The sequence below is a fragment of the Siniperca chuatsi genome, linkage group LG14 (assembly GCF_020085105.1).
Source record: "Siniperca chuatsi isolate FFG_IHB_CAS linkage group LG14, ASM2008510v1, whole genome shotgun sequence".
In the NCBI taxonomy this organism is placed as follows: Eukaryota; Metazoa; Chordata; class Actinopteri; order Centrarchiformes; family Sinipercidae; genus Siniperca; species Siniperca chuatsi.
In genome coordinates, this window is record NC_058055.1 from 10693059 (window position 1) to 10714738 (window position 21680).

Here is a 21680-nt window from a genome sequence, read left to right on the forward strand (position 1 = left end):
TTTGTCCCTTACATTGAAATCAGTTTAAGAGGGGATCTCTCCAGAGCTAATACGAACAGGAGGTTCACAGTGATGATGATCACAATGATCACAGCAACCAACAATATTTTTTTCAATGTAAATATGGGCAAGTGATTATTGTTTTAAGATAGACCTGTCCTCTAAAAATGGAAACGCATAAATGGAAATCCTCAAATTGAAAAGTCCTTTTTAAATTTCTATGTGTGGCTTAATTATCCATAGTAGAGTAAAAATAATAATTCATTATCATGACCATTTATTAACTATTTCTCTTATAAATGTCTATGTCTTATGTCAGGGAAAATTATCCTTCTTGCTTCCATGGTTGCTGCAGGATGGGTTTATGAATTCCATGGGTTGGTGCAGGATCTTTGTCTAAAATTAGTTTTTACTGTAAAATATACATAATTAGCTGTTAAAATACAATTTTCTAAATCAAATTTCCTGTAACTGCATCATCTTAAATCCCACTGACACCGGTGAGTCAGATATTACAAACTCATGCTGTGCAACAAAAAATTGTTCACACAAGTTTCCAAAGATACCAAATATGTCTGGCTGAATTCTGAGAAAATGTCTAGCCTATAAAATAAAGAACGAACATCTGCAATATTTCCATTTGTAGGAATGGTGCAGCAATAAAAAGCGTGGAGTCTTGGGTTTAAAACCTTCACTCAGTGTAAACATATTGATTCATTGAGGAGCTGTAAAATCGGATACAGAATATATATGATACTGGCAGACAGTGTGGAATAATTAAATAAAAGGGAAAAACTGATTATAAAAATTCAGATCCGCACTTCATACCAGTTGGTGGCGGTAATGCACTATTTTTTTGTTTGTCTACCACAGCAAAAAAACATCAAGAAGAGAATGAAGTGGAAGGAGAAGGAGAAGTTGATGGTGGGCAAGATGTCCCTTTCAGTGTGGGAGAATTAAGAAAGGCACTAGATAAAACAGGAAAGACTGCTCCTGGTAAAGATGAAATATGTTATAGCATGTTAAAACATTTAAGTGTAGGAAGTCTGGAGAAATTTTTGCTGCAGTATAACAAAGTGTGGGGTGAGGGAAGAATGCCAGAGAGCTGGAAAGAGGTGATAATTATTCCAATAAGGAAACCTGGAAAAGATGCCAGCAGGCCTGGCAACTACAGACCATGTGCCTTGACATCACACAGCTGGAAATTAATGGAACGTATGATAAATGAGAGGGTTAATGTACTTCTTGGAAAATAGAGGTATGGTGGCACATATCAAACTGGATTCAGGAAAGGAAGGAGTACTATGGATCCAGTGCTGTGTCTAGAATATGAAATAAGGAAAGCTCAAGTAAATAGCTACTAATAAGACTATCAACCTAAAGGGGCATGGAGATAGCCATCCAACAAAAAGGGTGCTGCAGATATGTTGGGAGAAGGAGAAGACACATAAAGAAAGGCTTGGCTGGTCAGGAGAGCAAATGGCAAAAGATATGGAAGTATAATAAAGAGTTTTGTGCAACTGTGGTGTGGCCTATTAGACCTGTCTGGGAATTAGAAAATCCATGTGTAGATCTGAAATTACTTAAAATTAAGCAAAGTCATAAGACTGCTGATTTAACCAGTGAATACTATAGTTATAGGGACTTTAAATATAAAGACAGTGTTCCGATTTTTACAGGTGGATCAAAGGATCCGCAAACAAATGCAAAAGGGTCTGCAGTTGCTCTACCAGTTACCAGGTGGGATTTAGCAGGAGAACATCAGATTGTTTCAATGTCTATACTGCTGAATTGTTTGCCATGTTGATGGCATTAGAATGGACTGGACATATTAGTTGCAGCAATATTTTATTTATTTTAATATGTAGCGGTTCTGTGTCGGCCCTTGCAAGCATTAAGACAGGTACAGCTAGAAGTCGTCAGGATCTGCTTTAATCTTGTTCAGTAAATCAAGAATAGTTAGGCAAGGGAAAAACATCACCTTCATGTGGGTCCCAGCACATTCAGGTATCCTGGGAAACGAGAGAGCAGACAAATTGGCAAAAGAAGCAGTCAAAAAAGGAAATGTTGAAATCAGCATTAAATTATCAAAATCAGAGGGGAAAGGCATAGTGTGGAGGAAGGTAAATCAACAGTAGCAACATCAAGCACTTTGTACTTTGTTTTGATAAGTGCTCTATAAATAAAGTTTTATTATTATTATAAGCAGGCTGAGAACTGGGCACAGCAACCTTAACATTACACTTTCCATTACAGGAAAACATCCAACAGGCCTTTGCGATCTATGTCATGAGGCTGAGAAAGTTTATGTAAGTTTAAGTCTATTAGAATGTGGAGACAGTGGTCCAGGGAGGAAATGTTATTTAGTTTGTTAAGGATGACTGGACTGGAAAGACGGCTTTGAAATTAATGGACAGTAGGGGAGAATAAAACCTGTAGGTGGCAGTAATGCAACATCGAGGATTCCAACTGCCGTAAAATCTCGAGAAAGAAGAAGACGAAGAAGACGAAGAAGAAGAAGAAGAAGAAGAAGAAGTCGTCGTCGAACACGAAGAATATCCAAGCAAATATTTCCTAAGGTATCAATGTGCTCGTTTATATTGTCCCGTATCAATAGTAGTTAAAGTGCGGTCATTCTCTGATTTAAAAAAACAATGGTCTTTTGTAGAAGACGAACTGGAGCGTTAATTTTCTAGCTGAGTTAGCCTATTAGCTAACGTTCGCTAGATAGCACCCTCGCTAACATTAGCTACCCCACACCACAACAATAACTTATCCCCTTTGTTTCTACTTGAGAAGCCACGCCTCTTTACCCACTTCTGTTACACTTTGTATCTCAAATTCTTTCGGATTCGGATATACAAGTCCTACGATATCAGTAATTGTTGTGCAAGACAAAATACCTACTATAACACAGTCTACGCCAGCCGTCTCTGGCAGGCCATCTCAGCATCCTTGTATCATCAGTGTTTTAGCTAACGTTAACGTTACTGTAACGTTATCTGTAATCCTACCGTCCCACATCGTGACTTCAATTTGCTTTTCTCTCTTTATGAAGATGGGAGACAGTGATGATGAGTACGATCGCAGGAGAAGGGACAAATTCAGACGGGAGAGAAGTGATTATGACCGTTCAAGAGAGAGAGAAGAGAGACGCAGAGATGACTGGAACGACAGGTAAAAAAGAGGTGTGGGAAACCTCAGAGGGCTATCTCAAACAGGATTCAGTTAAACCCCATGCCACCTCATCTCCAACAAACCTGCAAAATGCAACTAAATGGTGGCTCTCTGGTGCTCTCACACTGAGTGTAACTGAGTTTGAAGATTAATATTTGTTTAATGTGAGTGTTCCTTTCTTATTTCATGTTTCCTGACATCAATTTCGCAGGGAGTGGGACAGAGGCAGGGAACGGCGTAGCCGCGGAGAGTACCGGGATTATGACAGAGGTCGTAGGGAGAGATTCACCCCACCCAGGCACGACATGAGTCCCCAGCAGAAACGCATGAGAAGAGACTGGTGAGACTCACAGCAACACTAGTGCACAATCTTTGCAGCTGATATCTGCTGTTGGTTAAGATCTTTTATCTGTCCCTGGCAGGGATGACCATGGTGGAGACCCTTACCGTGGGGGATACGACTTGGGTTATGGTGGTGGAGGAGGGCCCAGCTATGGCCCACCACAGCACTGGGGCCATCCTGACTTGCACCTCATGCAGCCTCATCATGGCATCCCCATTCAGGCAAGGTGAGGAATCAGGGTTGAGTGAGCCTGAGTTTTGAAGTTAAATGTTGTTTTATAGATTCAATTAACTTTCCAATAATTCCTGCAACTATTAGAGATGTCTGTTTTTGAATGTTAATGTAATTTTCTTTAACAAAAACATATTAGCCTGAAAATGTACATTTGACAGAAAGAATTAAGTTTCCACCTCTAAGTAGGTGAAAGTAGTTGCATGCAAAGATATGGTCTGTACAGAAATTAAAGTGGGGGGGAAAGAGAGAGAACAGTAGAGAGAACATACACACAGCACAGTCACAGTATGGTCTTTATTCTGTCATCACACAACTAATGTATAGCGTTAATGCACTAGCTTTGCTGGCCCATGTAAAACTCCATCCAACTTGTCTCTCTTCCATTAGGCTCGGCAACATCCATGACATGGATTTGGGTCCACCCCCTCCAATAATGAAGAGCTTTAAGGAGTTCCTGCTGTCCTTGGATGATTCTGTGGATGAGACTGAGGCTGTCAAACGCTACAATGAGTACAAGATCGACTTCCGCCGACAGCAGATGCAGGACTTCTTTTTGGCTCATAAAGATGAAGAGTGGTACGATCTCAGTTGCCTTTAGTACAGAAGCCCTAATCATGAATATTAGTTGGTCTTATTGTAGTTGCACTATAGTCATTCTTTTCATTTAATTATTATAGTCATTTAATCTGTGATTGCCATCACCATTTATTTTTTTACAGTTCCTATTAACAATTTTAGATGTAATTGCTATTTTTATACCAATCTAATAGGTTGGGCCTGGTCCTATGGTGGGTGTATCATGGGACATTAAGGTAGTCATGTTTAATTGATGGCTAAATCAAGTATTTGCAGTAACAACCTTGACAAGAGAATATAATACCTCCACTTAAGCATTTAAATATGTTTCAGTTTCTTGCCAAATAAGGGCAGTTCCACCCATGTACTAGGATCAGGCCCACAATCAGAGTTCATTACTAATGACTTTTGTTACTGTACTTGTAGTTTATAAAAGAAGAAAATCAACCCAAATTTGACCTTAGTGCACATATTATTTTGTTTGACTATAAATCTGTTGTAGGAGTTTGGACAAAGGGTTCCATAGGTGTTAATAAAACCTATTTCTGACGAAGTGACTCAGCAAGTCAGACATAAGTATACACATAGCAGTGTAACAACCCTGCCTTCTTCATTATGTTGTGCAGTAAATCAGTAAAATGACTTGTCTCTAAATTCTATTTAAGTTCATTTTTGTTCAGATACATGTAGCTTTGACCAAAAAGTCACTCTCGTTGTTTGGGTTGATTTTCTTTTTCTTATTTGACATTTTAACATTTCCAAGATTCACAGTTGTATAATGCCTGTTAATGCTTATTACACTTATTTCACAGGTATCATGCAAAATTGTTCTGTTTTGACATAACCCAATTTTCTTCCCTTCATTCCCACTACTACGTTGACGACGTTTTTTTTGAAGATGAGAAAAAGTGGAACTCAGCAAGAATCGGTCTTAGACAGCAAGGGCATGCACTGCGCACAATGCAGTTGCTCTTAGACACACAGTACCAGGGATTTTAGATAGACAGTCAAGTAGTCTTCCGCGCAAGGAGATTTTTTTTCTTGTTTTATGCTTTTTCTACACTATTTTCTTTTTATATTCGGATCAAATCGAATCCCAAAACCGAATTTGTGTGTATACAGACACACCATTGGGGTGAAGTGGAGCGCATTTTCACAGAAGAGACCCCCTCTCTGTATTTATTTGTTAATAAACTGGCAGAACAAAAGGTAACTGTAGTCCACTCAATGATCAAATTTTTAAATGTGAAATTCTGAATATGTGAATGCTTAATTTTATAATCTCTCTGTGTTTTTCCCTTATTTTTTGGTGAGTTAATCTCAAACTTTCTAATAATGTGCAATAATTAGCTACATCAATCACAAAGTCAAAACCTGCATACACTGAAAGACCTAACACAAGGACTAGGCTTTACAAAATACAGAAATCACAATCTTAATTATTATAGTCTGCATAGATACTTCAATTCCACTGACTGAATTTGGCATTTTTAACGTTTCCCAACAAACAACTCCACCATCTGTATTTAAAAAAAATATTTGTTGAAAATATGGTAAAAAGAAATTGTAATATTCAAATAAATCATATTTCTCAGTGCCATTGTATGACACCACAGTTGCAACATAGATATATAATATGCATTTGTTCTCTAACTTTTGCATCCCGTTCATCCCAACCCCCGTCATTCCCTCCCCACTTTTTTTGTGGACCCCAAATCTGGACACAGGTTCAGGTCCAAGTATCACCCAGACGAGGCCAGCCGACTTAAGTCAGAAGCCCAGAGTGCTCTGCACAACCGTCTGAATGTCTTCATGTTCCTGATAGAGAATGGCTGGTTTGATAATGTCTCCCTGGACATTGAACAGACCCCAGCTATCATCAAGGTTCTGGATGCAGGTGAGGCCTCAAAATACTTTAAAGAGTACTGTTGATATGTGGAGTTGGTCTTTTTATTTCTTTCTACATTACCTTTCTCATATTTGTTTTAATCATAATAAAAATGCATAATAAATACTGGATAGTACCTAAAGGAAAGACACCGTCATCAGTTGCAGTATGTTGAACCATATGCCCTCTTGCTTGCCTTTAGCTGTGATAAAGATGGAGGGAGGGACGGATCATGATCTTCGAATCTTGGACCTACCATCTGAAGAGGAAGAAGAAAGGGAGAAGTTAGCATCTGTTTCAGGGGGCGCTGAACCTCCCAAGAGAGAAGTCCTCAAAACCTTGGACGGGGATCGCAAACCTTTAGTGGAGAAAGACAAAAATGAGAAGGTATGTTTTGTTCTCTGTCAGTCTTCGCTGGGCAGTAGAGATTTCACAGTGCTGTGTTGATGACAGTAAACTGTGCCACAGGAGGAGAGCGACACTGCCAGCACAGAAAGAGCGGCTGCAACCGAAGCGGAGGATGTGAAAGAGGAGGCAGAGAAAGAAGCTGCCAAAGAAGAAATGCCTGAACCCAAGAAAGTAAGCATTGCTTCCATTATTGAAATGATTTGCTAACAAGAGACAGAAATGAACCACATAGCCCTCATCTTTTTCATTTATCAGCCGAGAAGAAAGAGGAAGCGCAGCGGAGACAGTGATGATGAAGGCAGCGCCTCAGAGAGTGACTCTGACTCGGATTCAGACTCAAATTCCAACTGCTCTGATAAACCTGTAAAGAAGGAAGAGGTGGAAGACAAAGATGAGGAGGAAGAGGAGGGTGAAGGTGAGGAATCAAATTCATAGCGTCTGATTTTTATCTTCCGAAAGACTATACAGTGTCTATGTTACGATTATTTATAACTAAAGACGTGTTCCCACCAATTTGCTCTCTTCCATCTGATGGCGAAGAGGACAAACCAAAAGAGAATGCTGAGGATGACAAGAAAGAGGAAAAGAAGCCCAAAGATGACTCTCCCAGACCGCGGCCTCTCCACAAGACCTGCTCTCTGTTCATGAGGAGCATCGCTCCCACCATTTCCAAGGCAGAGATTATTGCTGTGAGTTGAGCACAGGTGGCAGTGTTAATGACCCAGGAGATGTAGAATCAGGGCACTGAATAATTGTGTCTTTGTTTAAACTTAATATCCTTATCTGTTTTTCTCTCAGCTTTGCCGGCGATACCCTGGCTTTCTACGTGTTTGCTTGTCTGACCCCCATCCAGAGCGCAGGTTGGTTTTAAAAAGAAAATAAAACATAAAAACCCTTTCTTTTAATTTGTTACACTGAAAATGTTTGTTGGACACACATTGTGTGAAGCAAGAGACTCCACACAATTACACAGTAATGTTTAAATGAACACTGTGCTGTTGCAGATTTTTCAGACGTTGCTGGGTGACGTTTGACCGTAGCATCAACATCAAAGAGGTTTGCTGGAACCTTCAGAATATTCGAGTAAGTGTGCCAGACTCAGCTTTTGACAGAAAAAGTATGTGTTAGAGTTTTCCAAAGAGCCACGAAAATGTTTTGTGTCAAAATGATGCAGCCTAAGATAACTTGCAGTAGGTAATCTGTTTTATTATGTATGTGTTGATTTGCTACCTGTGTTGTGTTAGTGAATTACTGGTTTTGGATATGTGTTGCTGGCACTGGACTTTCGGTTCTCATTTAAAATGCACGCTTTAACACTAATGTAGACTGCAGAATAGCACATCTAAACTCATCTCAACATGTTGGACTTAGGGGAGCCTTGGATAGTCCTTTGCACCTGTTTTATTACTTGTGTAATGTCCTATATAGCAGCTTAGGCCATTAAAACTCTGTTTTACTGTCTATCCTCCACAGCTGCGAGACTGTGAACTGGCACCAGGGGTGAACAGGGACCTGGCCCGGAGGGTGCGTAATGTTAATGGCATCACTCAGCACAAGCAGGTGCTCCGCAATGACATCAAGCTGGCTGCCAAACTCATTCATGCATTGGACGAAAAAGGAGACCTGTGGAGCACCAAGTTCCAGGAAGAGCGGCAGAGCACAGAGGTACAGTACTGATAGTCAAGTTCATGCATTTGCATGTGTGTGTACAGTTTAAACAGATTGTTCTCAAATGATTTTGCTTGGTTTGTGATTTCAAAAGTTGCCAGCTCAGAACCCCATCTTGAAGAACATCACCGATTACCTGATAGAGGAGGTGAGTGCTGAGGAGGAGGAGCTCCTGGGCTCTGGGAGTGGGATGGAGGAGGAGAGCGCCAAGGAAGGAAACCCTGCAGAGACGACTGTGGAGAGGGATGACAAACTAGCCAAGGTTTGACTTATGCAGTTATGAGTACAATTATGAATTCACATGCAGCAAAATTCCTTATCAGAACAATACATTATACTTCATCTGTTTATTCTCTGCCCTCTTTTGAAAGCAGATATGATTTTGTTACTAGTATCCTTGATGCACTATGTCTGTCATCCAGATAGCTGGCTAAAACTGGCTAATTTAGTAAATATAATCTTTACATTCAGTCTTTGTAAAGTTTCTTCACCATTTACCTTGTTCCAGGTTTTGGATCGTCTGATCTTATATCTGCGTGTTGTGCATTCAATTGACTACTACAACACCTGTGAATACCCCAGTGAGGATGAAATGCCCAATCGCTGTGGCATGATCCATGTACGTGGACCCATCCCTCCTAACCGCATCACACACGGAGAAGGTCAGTGTGTTTCCCTTGTTTGTGTTATATAACTTGGAGGATTGCACTGCGAAGAGAGAAAGTAAATATGTTGTGTACAACAGTAGCTTTGGTGAAAAAATGTTTTCCTGTTTAGCTTTGAATTGCATCTTTTAACTATTGTACCTCTTTGCTGGTTAAACATTAGCTGTGTATTAATGTAGATTTTGAAGTTGTAGTATAGTGTAATTGCTGTTTATCTAAAAAAAAATATGTGGATTATCTGTGGAAAAATTTATTTTGTAAAATGAAACACTGGTGGCTTGATGAGTTAAGGACCATATGGAATGGTTAAACAACTATGGCTTTAAATCATTCTTATAAGCTCTGTCACACATTTTCACACCTGTAACAGTGCAACAATGGCAGAAGATGATGGAGGAGAAGCTGAGTCCTTTGTTTAGTTTAAAAGAAATCCTGTCCGAGGACGATGCAGCGAAGATGGGCCGAAAGGATCCAGAGGAGGAGGTGGAGAAGTTTGTGTCTGCCAACACTCAAGAGCTGGGAAAGGACAAATGGCTCTGCCCACTAAGTGGCAAGAAATTTAAGGTGAGCGCTTGTAAAACGAAGTATTCAGGACTGTACAACACAATGAGATGTTTGATGATTTGACTTTTTTTTTTTTTTTTTAAGATTTCTTTCTTGTGCAGCAAAACTATAACCCTGGGATTCCACCGGGCACAGTTGCGTTGTGTTATGGCTGCGATGCAGCCGCTGGAGCTGATCACAGCCATTCTAGACTATGCTTGTGATCCCACCAGATGCGCCGCAGCACGTCCCAGAAGCAGCTATCTGCTCTGCTCTGCAGTGAATACGTGGCGAGTCTATTTTTGACGGAAGCCGCGTCAAGCTGCACAGAGCAGGTCAGACACAGAAACGGCACAGAGAATCCGGTCAATTTTCTAAATAAGACACCCTGTGCAGACTCCCAGTATATCAACAAGAAACACAACAGACAAAAATAGAAACCATTTAACTACCTAGCCTACTTACCCATGGTCGAAGTACAAAAGTCAAGGGAAAAGGACCACATCAACAAGTCAACAATGTCGGGCAGGCAAACTGAAAGGCTCTCGGTGGGGTAAGAAGCCGCTTGGAGGACGGAACAAAACCGGCTCACAGTCATGATGTTATAGAGTCGTGCCCGGTGGAATCCCGGCATAGGAGGACATGTACATCACCTGTATTACTGCATTGGCAATCACTGTTTGTTTCTTTATTCTTATTTTAATGCTAAGACCTTCTGCATTTCAATTTAATTTCAAGGGTCCAGAGTTTGTACGGAAGCACATCCTGAACAAACATGGGGACAAAATTGAAGAAGTGAAAAAGGAAGTGGCGTTCTTTAACAATTTCCTGATGGATGCCAAGAGACCGTCGCTGCCCGAGATGAAGCTTCCTCCTCTTCCAGGCCCAGGCCAAGGTCGACACAACATTTCTATCTAATCCATACAGATACTCACAGTAAAGGAATAAAGAATGAAATCATATTTTGTCCACAACAATATAAACTTTTTTTTTCTTTCTTATCCTACAGGTTTGCTTTCTCCCAGCATGCCATTTCCTCCTCAAGGTCCTCAGGGTCCAATGGGCTTTGGACAGCCTCGTCCACCACTGATGAGCTACGGTGGTATGTTCTCTTGACTGTAATTTTTTATTTTTATTTGTTTGTGCTGACAATGGAAATGTTTGTCAATCAGACCGCTGCTTTTGTGTTGATTTTGAATCCTCCTTTTTTAACAGGTGGATCTCCTTACCCCCCCAACCAATATGGAGGAGGGAGAGGCAACTATGACAACTTCCGCGGACAAGGTGGCTACCTGGGAAAGCCACGCAACATTAGGTGAGACCACTGTACGTGTGATCTTTATTTTGCTATGAGCCGTCTATTTTTTGCTTTTGGAGAATTTTGAACCTCTTTTTATATGATTGTTTCTTTTCTTCTTTCCTGGGTCTTTGTTTTTCTCCTTGCACCCTCAACCATCTTAGAATGTCACGAGGTGACCCACGCAACATCATTGAATATCGTGACCTGGATGCACCAGATGATATGGACTTCTTTTAGAAGGTTCACTTGGTCCTTTCAGTCTTCACTCTTTACCAGTGTTGTTTTTGCTTGCTTTTCTGTAGTAGATTAAGGCTTTTCCTAAAGATTTTTTTTGTAATCATTGTGCAACTAGAACAAACTTCTGTTGTAAAATGTTTCCTGAATAAAGTTGTGATTTAACTACATTAATAGGTATCCAATGATTTATTAAAAATAATCTAATTGTTTTTGACTTAAAGCAGATTATAGCAGCCAAATGAAACAGAAAAGCAGGCAGTCAGACTTTAAGGAGGTCAGGATCATTTAAGAACTTGGGATCAAGGTTAGCATTAAACACAGAGTTATTGTGCATTTGTGATTTTTTTTATTTATTTATTTTCTTTGGTAAATGTTTCGAAAGTCCAAACACTTCTGGTAAAGGAATTGAAGCTGAGCTGAAGAATGGTTGCCCTCTACTGGGTAAACCGTTGAATTACACGTGCGTTTTCTGCTGGCCATTTAATTTGACACAGCTGCTAACTGGAAAACTGCAGAAGCCTCGCAGTGGTGCAAGAAATATTCAATATTCTTTTGAGTAAAAATAACAATAGTACCATATACAAATACTCCAGTTATAAATTAAATGTGAAAGTGCTCATTCTGAAGTTGGTCCTGGTCACACTTTAATGTAAACAGCAGGTAAGAACTGCAGCACACACGTTGGGATCTCATTTACACAATTCATGAAAATACATGATAAATATAGCCATACCAGGACCCCATCAATGTTTTCACTGCTTTGCGTACCAGCATTCCCACATAATGGGCATCACATCTTAATAATTTTATTCAGGCATATTCATGTTAAATATTTCAAATAGATCTTACAGTATGAACAAAGATACCTATAGGATCAATCTATTATTTAAGATCAAGTTCATCACCACATCAGATCCACACTGTAAAAAAGCAGCAAATAAAAACAGCAACATTTTATGTGGAAGAGAAATGTCTAAATGATCCGAAGCTTGTGAGTTTCAGAAAGCCCACAGCTGACCTTGTGTTCATGGAATAACTTGGACAGGGCCTCCATGTAAAGTCTATGGTAGTGGTCGACCTCCTCCTCAGTTGGTGTGACACGCTTTGGCACTGAGATTGGACTTCCCACTGGAAGAAGCAGAGCATTAGAACAAAAAGGGCAAGTTTGCAAGCTGCACTCATCTATAGAATAATGAAATACGCACCAACAACGGTAACTGGAGTCTTGTAGGGCAGGAATGCCAAGCGCTCACCAACAAATAGACACGGGGCGAAACCCATAATCTTTTTAAACAGGTCCTGTAACCTCCGACCTAGACTGCCATCTGAGAAAATCACCTGCCGAAAGAGCTCATTCTCCCCGAATGAGTAAACAGGCACTAGATCAGCCCTGTGGAGGATCATCAGAGATTATATCAGTGTGTCCAGTAGTGGGCTGCTGACTACATGTGAATACAGTGATACCCACTGATAACTCTTATTTCCTGTGTGTTTTTAAGAGTGTACTCACCCAAACTCAAGGGCCACCCTGACAAATCCCTTTCTCTGCCTCATGACCACTATGTTGACTCCAGGAGAGGATGCCAGAGACTCAGCAGCGCCCCCTATAACAATCACCACTGCATTTCCCTTGCCACTTTTTGAAAGGAGGTGGGCAAGGCTTGGCTTGCTGACTGGATAAAGACCTGATGAGGCAGACAAAGTAAGACCGTAACAACAGTTTAGTTCAACTGAGACTGAGAGAGAGAGACTGGTTTTGTTGAAAGGCAAGAACAAAACAGGAAGTCTTAAATCTTCCAGGGGGGTCATGTTTGATGGGATCCTGACAGCACCAACTGGTCTGAGACCAAGAAGCAAACGATTGCAACAATCACACGTAGATATTGTTTGTCTTCCACTTGCAGTCTTAATTGCAATCTAACAAACTAAAACTATTTTTGCACTTAAATAATCTTTAGCACATATTTCAGATGTGACAGAAGTGGTTTAGATATGGTATGGTCAATAGTTCAGTCCTTTTAGTTGAACATGTTAGAAATACCTGCACACATTATGTACTCTCTTAAGAGTGGTATCCTGAAAAGTCCTGCCAGTATCGCCAGGGAGGATCGCACCCCAGGAAACATCTCATTGAATCCACAGCTCTCTGTGCTGAAGCAGGTAAAGGCTCCTGCACTCATGATACCATGCGGATGACAACCTAAGATGTAGTTTTTGTTTGGATTCAGCTCGCCTGTCTTCACCAACTGAGCAAGAAAATTGACAAAAGAGATTTAAAAGAGTTGATCACAGTTGATTCCAAACCCACTTTCATTGAATGAGAGATTTAAAAAAACACATACTTTTATGTTACCTGGTTCTTGCAGGTGTTTGAATGGGAGAACTGATGAAAGTGTGCTGATTAAAGGCTTCCCATAATAAAATGCTCATTACAAAGATTTGTATCTTATAGATGTGTTGCCATATCTGTAAATCTGTCTTAATAAAGAATCACAGCAGAAAATACCAGGATTTTATGCTTCCCAGTACCTGAGGAGTACACAGGAGTCAATGAGTACAGGCCTTTGCACTTGTTTCCAAGAGTGAAACATTTTTTTAACATTTCATTCATGCATTCCACTTTCATATTTCATGAAGTTTGAAAAGATTTTAGAAAATATTTGAGAGGATATAGGAGTTGTTCTGGGTGGACTGTACACAAACCATTTTGTTTCTTGAGATCTAGCTGTTGGCTGTCGGCTGACATCCACCCTGCCTCTTTTGGTTTGCACCTTCAACACGTGTCCACGCACCGCTTTCACTGCTGACATTGCTGATCTACACACTTCATTGTTCATTTGAGTTCATTTTAATAAATTATTCTTGTAATTTAAGTAAAACCTTTGCGTGGATTCTTGTCACATTCCTTGAGTGAGTTATGACACACATGTAGTGGAAAAATACAGAAGGTACACTGAAATTGTGTAGAGGTATAAGAGTGTAAACAGATAAGGTAGTGCAGTATTTCAGCACACGAACTTCTGAAGAATTGTGTAGAGGATGGATTTCTTTGTAAAGTCATGTAATATGTTTGTCTTTCTAGTGGTATGACTTGTCATAACCAATGAGATCGTTCCAGTGTACGGGCATATCTGACTTTTGAGTGTATAATGAATGATGGCAATGCATGAAGCTTTGCTCTTTGCCAAAGGAGGCTTTGTGTTGTTCTTTGGGTATTGTGCCACTTGCAAGTGTGAGAATAAAATCCAGAAATAGACTTGTGAGTTATTTATTGCAAAATTCCCACCACAGCACATCTATGTGTTCCAACCAAATTTAATCAAATCAGATGACGAGAAGAACCCCAGATGTGATGCAGGTGTTGAAAGATACAAAGTGAAACTTACTTTGACTGGAAAAAAATCTCTGAAGTGCTCCCATACCCTCCACTTCCTCACAAATGTCGTTCTCCTGCCCCCTGATGGAGACATTGGAAGTCTTAAGAGTGTGTCCCAATTTCATACTACCTACTAACTGTATACAGTATGTTTTATAAACTAATTGTCGTAGTATACTGTTTTTGCAGTTCGTATAAAAAAAGGCTACGTCCCAATTACATACTACACAACTAATTCTAAGTTGGCTTTGAGTATGTAGTGTGTTCACACTGGAAAAGTGACAAAATGAAGTATACTCAAAACAGTATGGAGTCTTGTATATTAAATGCAAAATGCAAAAGATTAGCATATAGTATATACTGTATAGAATTAGTATGTGGTATGGAATTGGGTTTTATATAGTTTTTTTTTGGGTGTTCACAAAGCTGTTTTACCACTGTCCACAATTTGTTGTTTTAATTAACTAATATAATTAGTATATAGTATGTAATTAAGACACAGCTTACATGAATGATGTAATTTCCTTTACCTCTTTCAGGGGTTTGCCAGTCCATCACCAGCCACATGAAGTACAGAGTGGAGAGCGGCCACAGCGAGGTAAACATAAAATACACCATCAAGATAATACAAGCCACTCCTGAAGTTGGATGTGTGTTGTGCCGTGGTGAACAATACGAGAGTCCATATATTGGGGGTATAAGAGACGTCTTAAATTAGCTCAGGTAAAAATGATTTACAGATGCAGTGAAAAGCTTGTAAATAATGTAAATATAGCAAACATTATTATTTGAGATACTTTCTAGTGTCGTATTATACAAGTTCATAAAGGGTGAGTGTAGTGGGATCTTACCTAAGAAGAGAAAGCTTAGTACCCATTGCAGAACACTTACTGCCTCTAAAAACTCCTTCCACTGAGTTTTTACTTTAGTCATTCCTGCAACCTGGAGGCCATACCATACATTTTCAGCAATCAGCAATCATTTTAAGCTGTGTTTTCATTCAATAAAGGGGTCATGGGTATATAGGTTATATTCTTTATGCCTGTACTTTATAACAAAAGTTGCTTTATCTGAGATGATAATCAAATTTATGATAGAGGTTGCATTAGTAATCAGCACTTTAGCTTGTGATCTTAATCTTCCTTTAGGGAAGTCATAGACTTAAAAACTTGCAAGGCATGCAGCCGCCCGATGAAATGACTTACTTGTGAACAAGCTGACAGGCAAACCTAGTAGGATTATTAATTTGCTCACAAATACAATTTATCAGCCAAGCTTGTACGACCACAAAACACCTTTGGCTAAAAGTCCTTAAGACAACGTAAAACAACTTTTATGATACTACATACATACATATGATACATACTGCTAAGCATAAAACACAATATTTTACCTTATTAGAGTTTATTCCAAATTTAATTTGAATGGATGCAGATTCACCAGTTCAGGAAAAGCTTGAAATGCAGGATGCACTTTGACCAGATCATGTAAAGCTGCTGATAACAAATCCACTCCCCCAATACTTTGACACACAGGCAAGCAATGTCAGAGATAAACATGCCAAAGTTTTATAGTTGGGTACATTGTGTTTTAGATCTGTGTAGTGTCCTCTGGAGGACATGCAATAATGTCATGATCAGATCGGTGTTATGTATGGTGTGTCGCTTTTGCTTTTGGTCACTCTAGTGACCAACGAGGTTACGTGTCTCGTAATCTGTTCTGCTGGTATTATTCAACTTAAAGGGATCTGGAACAACATTGCATCTATAGTGCTGTTGTTTTCCTCTGATGCTGGATGTTTGATGTTCCCTTCCCTATCTCTCTCCTCATGATCATGACATATGTTCCTGTTCCTATAAGTTGTTTTAACTGTGCTGATATAATGCACACTCTAGTTTCATCAGATTAAAGCGTGAGTCCACGTCTCTCTTTTACCAGAAATACTAATATTGTTCTTGCTCGCTGATAAATTTCAATCAATTCTAAGTGCTTTCTCTATGTTAAGCTACTGTTAGTGAAACTCAGCTTCCTGCAGATGTTTCACAAAGTAAAGGGATTCTGCAGCCTGAGCCAATGGACGGCTTTTAATGTAAAACTGAATCAGGAAACAGCAGCAACAGCAGGATAGCATGGCAGTTTTGTTATTGTGCATGCTCACTGACACAGCTCACCGGGACACTTAATGGAATGGAGCCTTTATTAATGTTGTTATTTGCACCTGTGCTTTTCCTGCTTTGACTATTCGAAATGTCTACCATGAAAAGGGTCTATTTTGTTAAAGGCCCTGCACACCTGCACACGTGTCTTATTACCCTGGCTGTCAGGTTGAAGTTGGATGGACCTTTGCTGGGAGTTATGTGATGTCTCCAAACTGTGAGCCAATGAGGATTGGTAACAGTGTAAGTTGTCCGCCCTAACAGGTGCAACAAAATGAACAGCAGGGTGAGGGAGATGTCAAGTCAAGTGCAGTTTGTACAAGCCCAAAGAGGTCTAATGTTTCAGCTTTTCAGAAAGACTGTGGTATGAGGCTAGTGTTACAGGCTGGACTATTTATACCTACAGCTTTAATACTAAATAATGGCCAATCACAATAAATACTATTGTTGACAATACACATTGTGGTATAATACAGTGTATAGAGGACAAACCTGTACATTAGTTAGTTATTATTTTATTACACATTTAATAAACATTTCTACGTTTTTTTGACCAATGTCTGAAGGAAGTAGAATCAATCACTGAAATATTTAGATGTGGGCTCTGGTCTTCCCAGATCGCTGAGATGACCCTTCACATACATAGACCTACTTTGATCTCTGCACATTGTTGAACAGGGCCAATGACAGTCCAAAGATTCCACTGATACAGCCTACATGATTAGAGGTCTGTGTTTCTCAAGAGGGAGCACTCCTTATCTCTTACTTGATTGTTGTTGAAACTTTCACTTTCTGAGCTGTCCTCACCTTTACATTCTCCCATAGACTTCACACAGGCCATGTGTTAGCTAGTTGGTCATGTGACAACCCCCCCCCACCACATTTGTATACTTGAGTTTGGTTGCAATTGTCCATACCTCTAAAAAAGAAAAGAAAAGAAAATACATAAATAAGATTATGTTTTCCTTTATATGGACTCAACAGTGGGCACTTCCTCACTTTCTCAGTCAAACCCCATTTTATTTCTTCCCCTTGGCTTTAACTGAAATGACTGATCATCTAAATACAGTCCAAACTAAATGTCACACCAACAGGCTATTCCTATGACGGCTTAGCCTACTTTATGTGTGTGGTGCTCATTGGTTTATGGCGAGCGTATTCTACACCTAATAGTATTTTATCCCCTATTAGGCTACATCACTATAACGCTCCTATACTATTCCCATATCTTACAGTTTTGCTTTGTTTTTGTGTATCCTGGTGTTTTCGTAAAATAAATATAGTCTCGGTTTATTAAAGTTGAAAAAAAATCTTCCGCTACTTTATTAAGAATCCATCCGGACATTTAATGAGTCTGCTGCTGAATCTTCTGCTAAATATGAAATTTCATTTCGGTCTACTGATAACAGCCAAAAGATAGCTGCCTCTCGTCGCAGTTGGACTCAAAGCCACCTCGGATGCTTTTTTTCCCCCCTCTTCTAAAAACAACCACTGGTCCGCTCTCAGGAAGTACTGTATGAATATCAATATGGATGCAAATACACAGAGAGGATGCCCAGCGCTTGAACCGACCCAGCGCGCTGATATCTGCGCATTTTTGTTTTGACGTGTCCCCCCACCCCCTCTGTTCATGCCTGAACGCAACGCGTGTTTCTTTTGCGGAGGTCGTGTAGGAGCCTTTATTTATTTTTTGTTGTTGTTGTTGAAAAACGCACAAGGATGGCGTTTTACCTGAGTGTTTGCAGAGGAACATTTTGTAACGTCGCATTGAATTGCATCATGGTTTTCAATCAGATCTCGCACCGGCCAGGCTACACCGAGCCTCGGTAGTACAGTGCGCTGTTTATCATAAAAATGGAAGACCTTTCACGTCAAGAAAAGGCGTCATTCTGGTGATATGCGTCTGAATAACTGATTTTTCATTTCCACGTCAATTGACACATCTGGGAAAGCATTTTTCTTCCCTCCAGTCTACCAAGACAGCTGTGTCATCAACAACCGGCGTGGTGTTGTTGTTGTCTGATTTTTACGAGCCTGGGCAACTGGATATCGGCACAGTCTGCCTCTGCGCCAGCCAGAGGCTACCCGCTTACTAAGGTAGGTATCACACCTTCATTAATATTATGTTTTGCTCTATAAATCACCGCATCAGCTGCTCACATCATCTAGCCTATATCACCAGCTGTCATGGTCAAAAATGCACTGTTTGCCTAATTAGCAGTAGAAAATATGATGCTATATTGCGGAGGAGACGTCGGGCCTGATGGCATTTTACGCGTAAATTTCAAGAAACACAAGGTTGACAGTGAGCCGCGGTGTGTTCACAAGCCAAATTGTTCAACCTTGAAGCCTCGCAGCCCATGGCGGTGAATATAAGGTCTGTATTTCAGCCCCAAACACAAAAGAGATGTAAAGATATGGCAAGACCGCCGCACAGTAGGCTCTAACCCACAAGCCCGCGTTTAATTTCAGTCGTGACAAGACCTTATAAATATTTCACCAAAAAACAAGCCTCCATCAGCTGACCGGTGATGCCGGAGCATGCACAGCGTTATTAATCAAATGCCCACACCACAGCAGTGTCAGTGTTAGGAGCCTCGTTCTGCAAGGCCACGGCGGAAAACATCTGCATGTTTACGGGTAATACGATAGCAGGGTTGTCTGTGTGTGTGAATGGGCGGTAGTTACTCTGATTGTGAATACACTGGTGATGTGTGTGTTTGTGAGCAGCCAGGTGAGGATGTGTTGGCGCGTCTTTGAGGTGTGGGAGAGGCAGGCGTCTGGATGAGGGGAGCCAGTTCATCAGATGTGCTTTTAAAGGAAAAACCACCAGATTATACGCGATACACTGCCGCAATATCCTACCATAGATCCTTTATATGACGATCCAAATGGGCCGAGGGGTTTGTGAATTAAAACGTGAAATTAAGGTTAGTCCACACTGACCCCCACACACACACCTTTTTTTCCGGGCGTGACAGCCACTCAAAACGAGCATCACTCACACTGAGATATTTTTTCTTCACCACCCCACCACAAGCTTGAAGACATTTCAATAAACAGTAGTTATGAGGCTGCTAAAATGAGTACATATGTTATAGTTATTTCTTTACCTGACTGGCTTTAGTCTCTTCCAGTATTACTTGGAAGAATCAGGGAAGCCTGCTTGACTTGGCAGGAAATGTTAAATCTATACTGAAAAGACATTTTATTTTGACTTAAGCAGACATGTCAGTTAGTAGGCTATCTGTACAAAACAAACACAATATGTGAATTTAAAAGGATTGGTGCAAATATAACAAAACTGCAAATCCTACTCAATATTACAGACATTCTTGTTTGAATATAAAAATATTATGATGATTTTTCCTTAAGGATGATGCACCTGCATGTTGGATACTTCACTGTCTGCCTGAAATTGGCTTGACCTTGGAGCTAAATATGACAAACAGCTTCCTGTACATGGGTTTAAGTCTTGCTTATTCTAACAGATACAGATCAACAGCATCTGATATGTGTCTCTTGCGCTGTTTGGTTTATGTTGTTACAGATAGAGGAGAGCAGGGATGGGTGAGAGCAGCTGTGACTTTGGGGTCATTGAGTGCAGGCTGTGAGCCTCACATACTGTGCAGTGTGTCTTGAATGCAGAAGAAAACCGGGGCTCACAATAGCCGTCGCTAACTGTCGTTGCTCACCTGGTGATCCCAAATTCAGTCCAGAAATGTGAGTAAATGTAAATCGGGAAAGAGCAACATCTATGTGGCAGCTCAGTCAGTTTGTGCAGTGCAGTGTGGAAATAAATGGAATATGTTTCACTGGAGGATTTATCCTGCTAAATCAGAATGAAGAGCTTTGAAATTTATGAAAAACTACCGCAGACTTTGGTTAAGAGTTAATGAAATTAAGCAGAGCTCGTGGTTGTGATGTATTGACGGAAATAATAAAAAGTGACTACTGTTTTCAATGAAGGAGAAAGGATTCTGACTACTTTTCTCCATTTAGTGGATGATTCAGTTGCTCTGACCGGCAGTGTACATCATGTCTGATTCCAAAAAGGATGAGAAATTCAGTTTAGAAGATTGAATACATAAATATACTGGACCCAGAGACAGCGAGGGAAGGCCCACACATTTCCAGAGAGGAGGGGGACCGATGGGGAGGGGATTCAGGGAGCGAGGGACTGATGGATGTGCGACAGAAGTGGCAGATGCTGACATTTCAAACCCATTTCTCCTTGTCAAGAGGATACCCCTGTCTGGATGAGCAGTAATGGGTTTTCTTTTTTTACTGTGGATTTTCTTGAGCACCCAAACAGATTGTTTGCCTAGAGTTTGAGCAGCAGCAGGTCAATAGTTTGGTAAAAGTTATATAAACGGCTACTACTGGCCAGTCGTGCAGGTATTTCAAAATCAATACCTCTGTAGTTACTTTTAGCTGGCTTTAGTGTGCGTTGTTATTTTCATAAGGGGACAGCAGGTGCGTCTCCCATCTGTGGTTTCACCATCTTGATTCTCTCAGCTCTGTCAGAGAGAGAAGGCATCAGACCTGAAGACTATTTCTACTGCAGCATGTGAGCAGTGTGAGCGACTGCTTTCAGTTGAAAAATTAAGGATTTATAAACTCCGCTTCCGGCTTTGAGGATACTCAGTTTTCATCTGGCCTGTGATCATCACAGTGGAGACATTTCAGATTATTTGGTCTGATTATTTCTCTCCCATCACTCAGCTTCAACCCCCCAAATACTTTCATGCTGAGTAAATAACACTCTAGTGAAAGTGATTAAACAGCCCACTAGAGCTGAAAGGATTAGTCCATTAATCTATTTGTTCACTGACAGAAAAATAATCGGCAGCTCTTTTGATAATCGAATAATCGTTTCAGTAATTTTTCAAGCACAAATTGTGAAAAAGTGTTACACGTTCTCATGTTCCAGCTTCTCAAATGGGAGGATTTTCTTATATATATATACATATATAATTGTAAACTGAGGGTTTGGGTTTTAGACTTTTGGTCAGACAGAACAAGACATTTGAAGACGTCACCTTGGCCTATTCTTTGACATTTCACAGATCAAACGATTAATCAGAAAATAAAAACAGAATCGTCCGA

General features: G+C 40.2%; 3 protein-coding genes across 7 annotated transcripts in view; 2 read left to right on the forward strand and 1 right to left on the reverse strand.

Annotated features, from left to right (window-relative positions):
• Positions 1–2425: 2425 nt before the first annotated feature.
• On the forward strand, positions 2426–11206 carry srrt (serrate RNA effector molecule homolog (Arabidopsis)). 3 transcript variants are annotated; one of them, XM_044223733.1, is made up of 20 exons: positions 2426–2579; positions 3059–3177; positions 3389–3517; positions 3600–3746; positions 4142–4330; positions 6058–6227; positions 6421–6605; positions 6687–6797; positions 6882–7041; positions 7167–7315; positions 7425–7486; positions 7631–7709; positions 8100–8291; positions 8389–8556; positions 8803–8956; positions 9330–9523; positions 10241–10397; positions 10512–10604; positions 10718–10828; positions 10964–11206. In XM_044223733.1, exons 2-19 carry the CDS (start codon positions 3059–3061, stop codon positions 10819–10821), a joined length of 2562 nt encoding a protein of 853 aa, XP_044079668.1. In that variant the 5' UTR covers positions 2426–2579; the 3' UTR covers positions 10822–10828; positions 10964–11206. The 3 variants fall into 3 exon arrangements, with proteins under 3 accessions (XP_044079668.1, XP_044079667.1, XP_044079670.1); XM_044223732.1 differs by having other exon boundaries at positions 10718–10817; XM_044223735.1 differs by lacking the exons at positions 2426–2579; positions 3059–3177; positions 3389–3517; positions 3600–3746; positions 4142–4330 and adding an exon at positions 4372–5539 and having other exon boundaries at positions 10718–10817.
• A 460-nt stretch (positions 11207–11666) lies between these two features.
• Positions 11667–15957, reverse strand: mogat3b (monoacylglycerol O-acyltransferase 3b). 2 transcript variants are annotated; one of them, XM_044223736.1, is made up of 9 exons: positions 15809–15957; positions 15267–15357; positions 14946–15053; positions 14426–14496; positions 13393–13422; positions 13081–13285; positions 12550–12724; positions 12245–12429; positions 11667–12167 (listed from the first exon to the last, which is right to left on the reverse strand). In XM_044223736.1, exons 2-9 carry the CDS (start codon positions 15346–15348, stop codon positions 12013–12015), a joined length of 1011 nt encoding a protein of 336 aa, XP_044079671.1. In that variant the 5' UTR covers positions 15349–15357; positions 15809–15957; the 3' UTR covers positions 11667–12012. The 2 variants fall into 2 exon arrangements, with proteins under 2 accessions (XP_044079671.1, XP_044079672.1); XM_044223737.1 differs by lacking the exon at positions 13393–13422 and having other exon boundaries at positions 15809–15956.
• Positions 15958–17937: 1980 nt separating this feature from the next.
• Positions 17938–21680, forward strand: part of LOC122888832 (neuronal tyrosine-phosphorylated phosphoinositide-3-kinase adapter 1) — a 35683-nt gene continuing 31940 nt past the window's right edge. Inside the window, exon 1 of one of the 2 annotated variants that reach the window (XM_044223743.1) lies at positions 17938–18668. The gene's annotated coding sequence lies outside the window, so the exon portion shown is untranslated. The remainder of the gene's footprint in view (positions 18669–21680) is intronic. The other variant, XM_044223738.1, reaches the window with a different exon arrangement.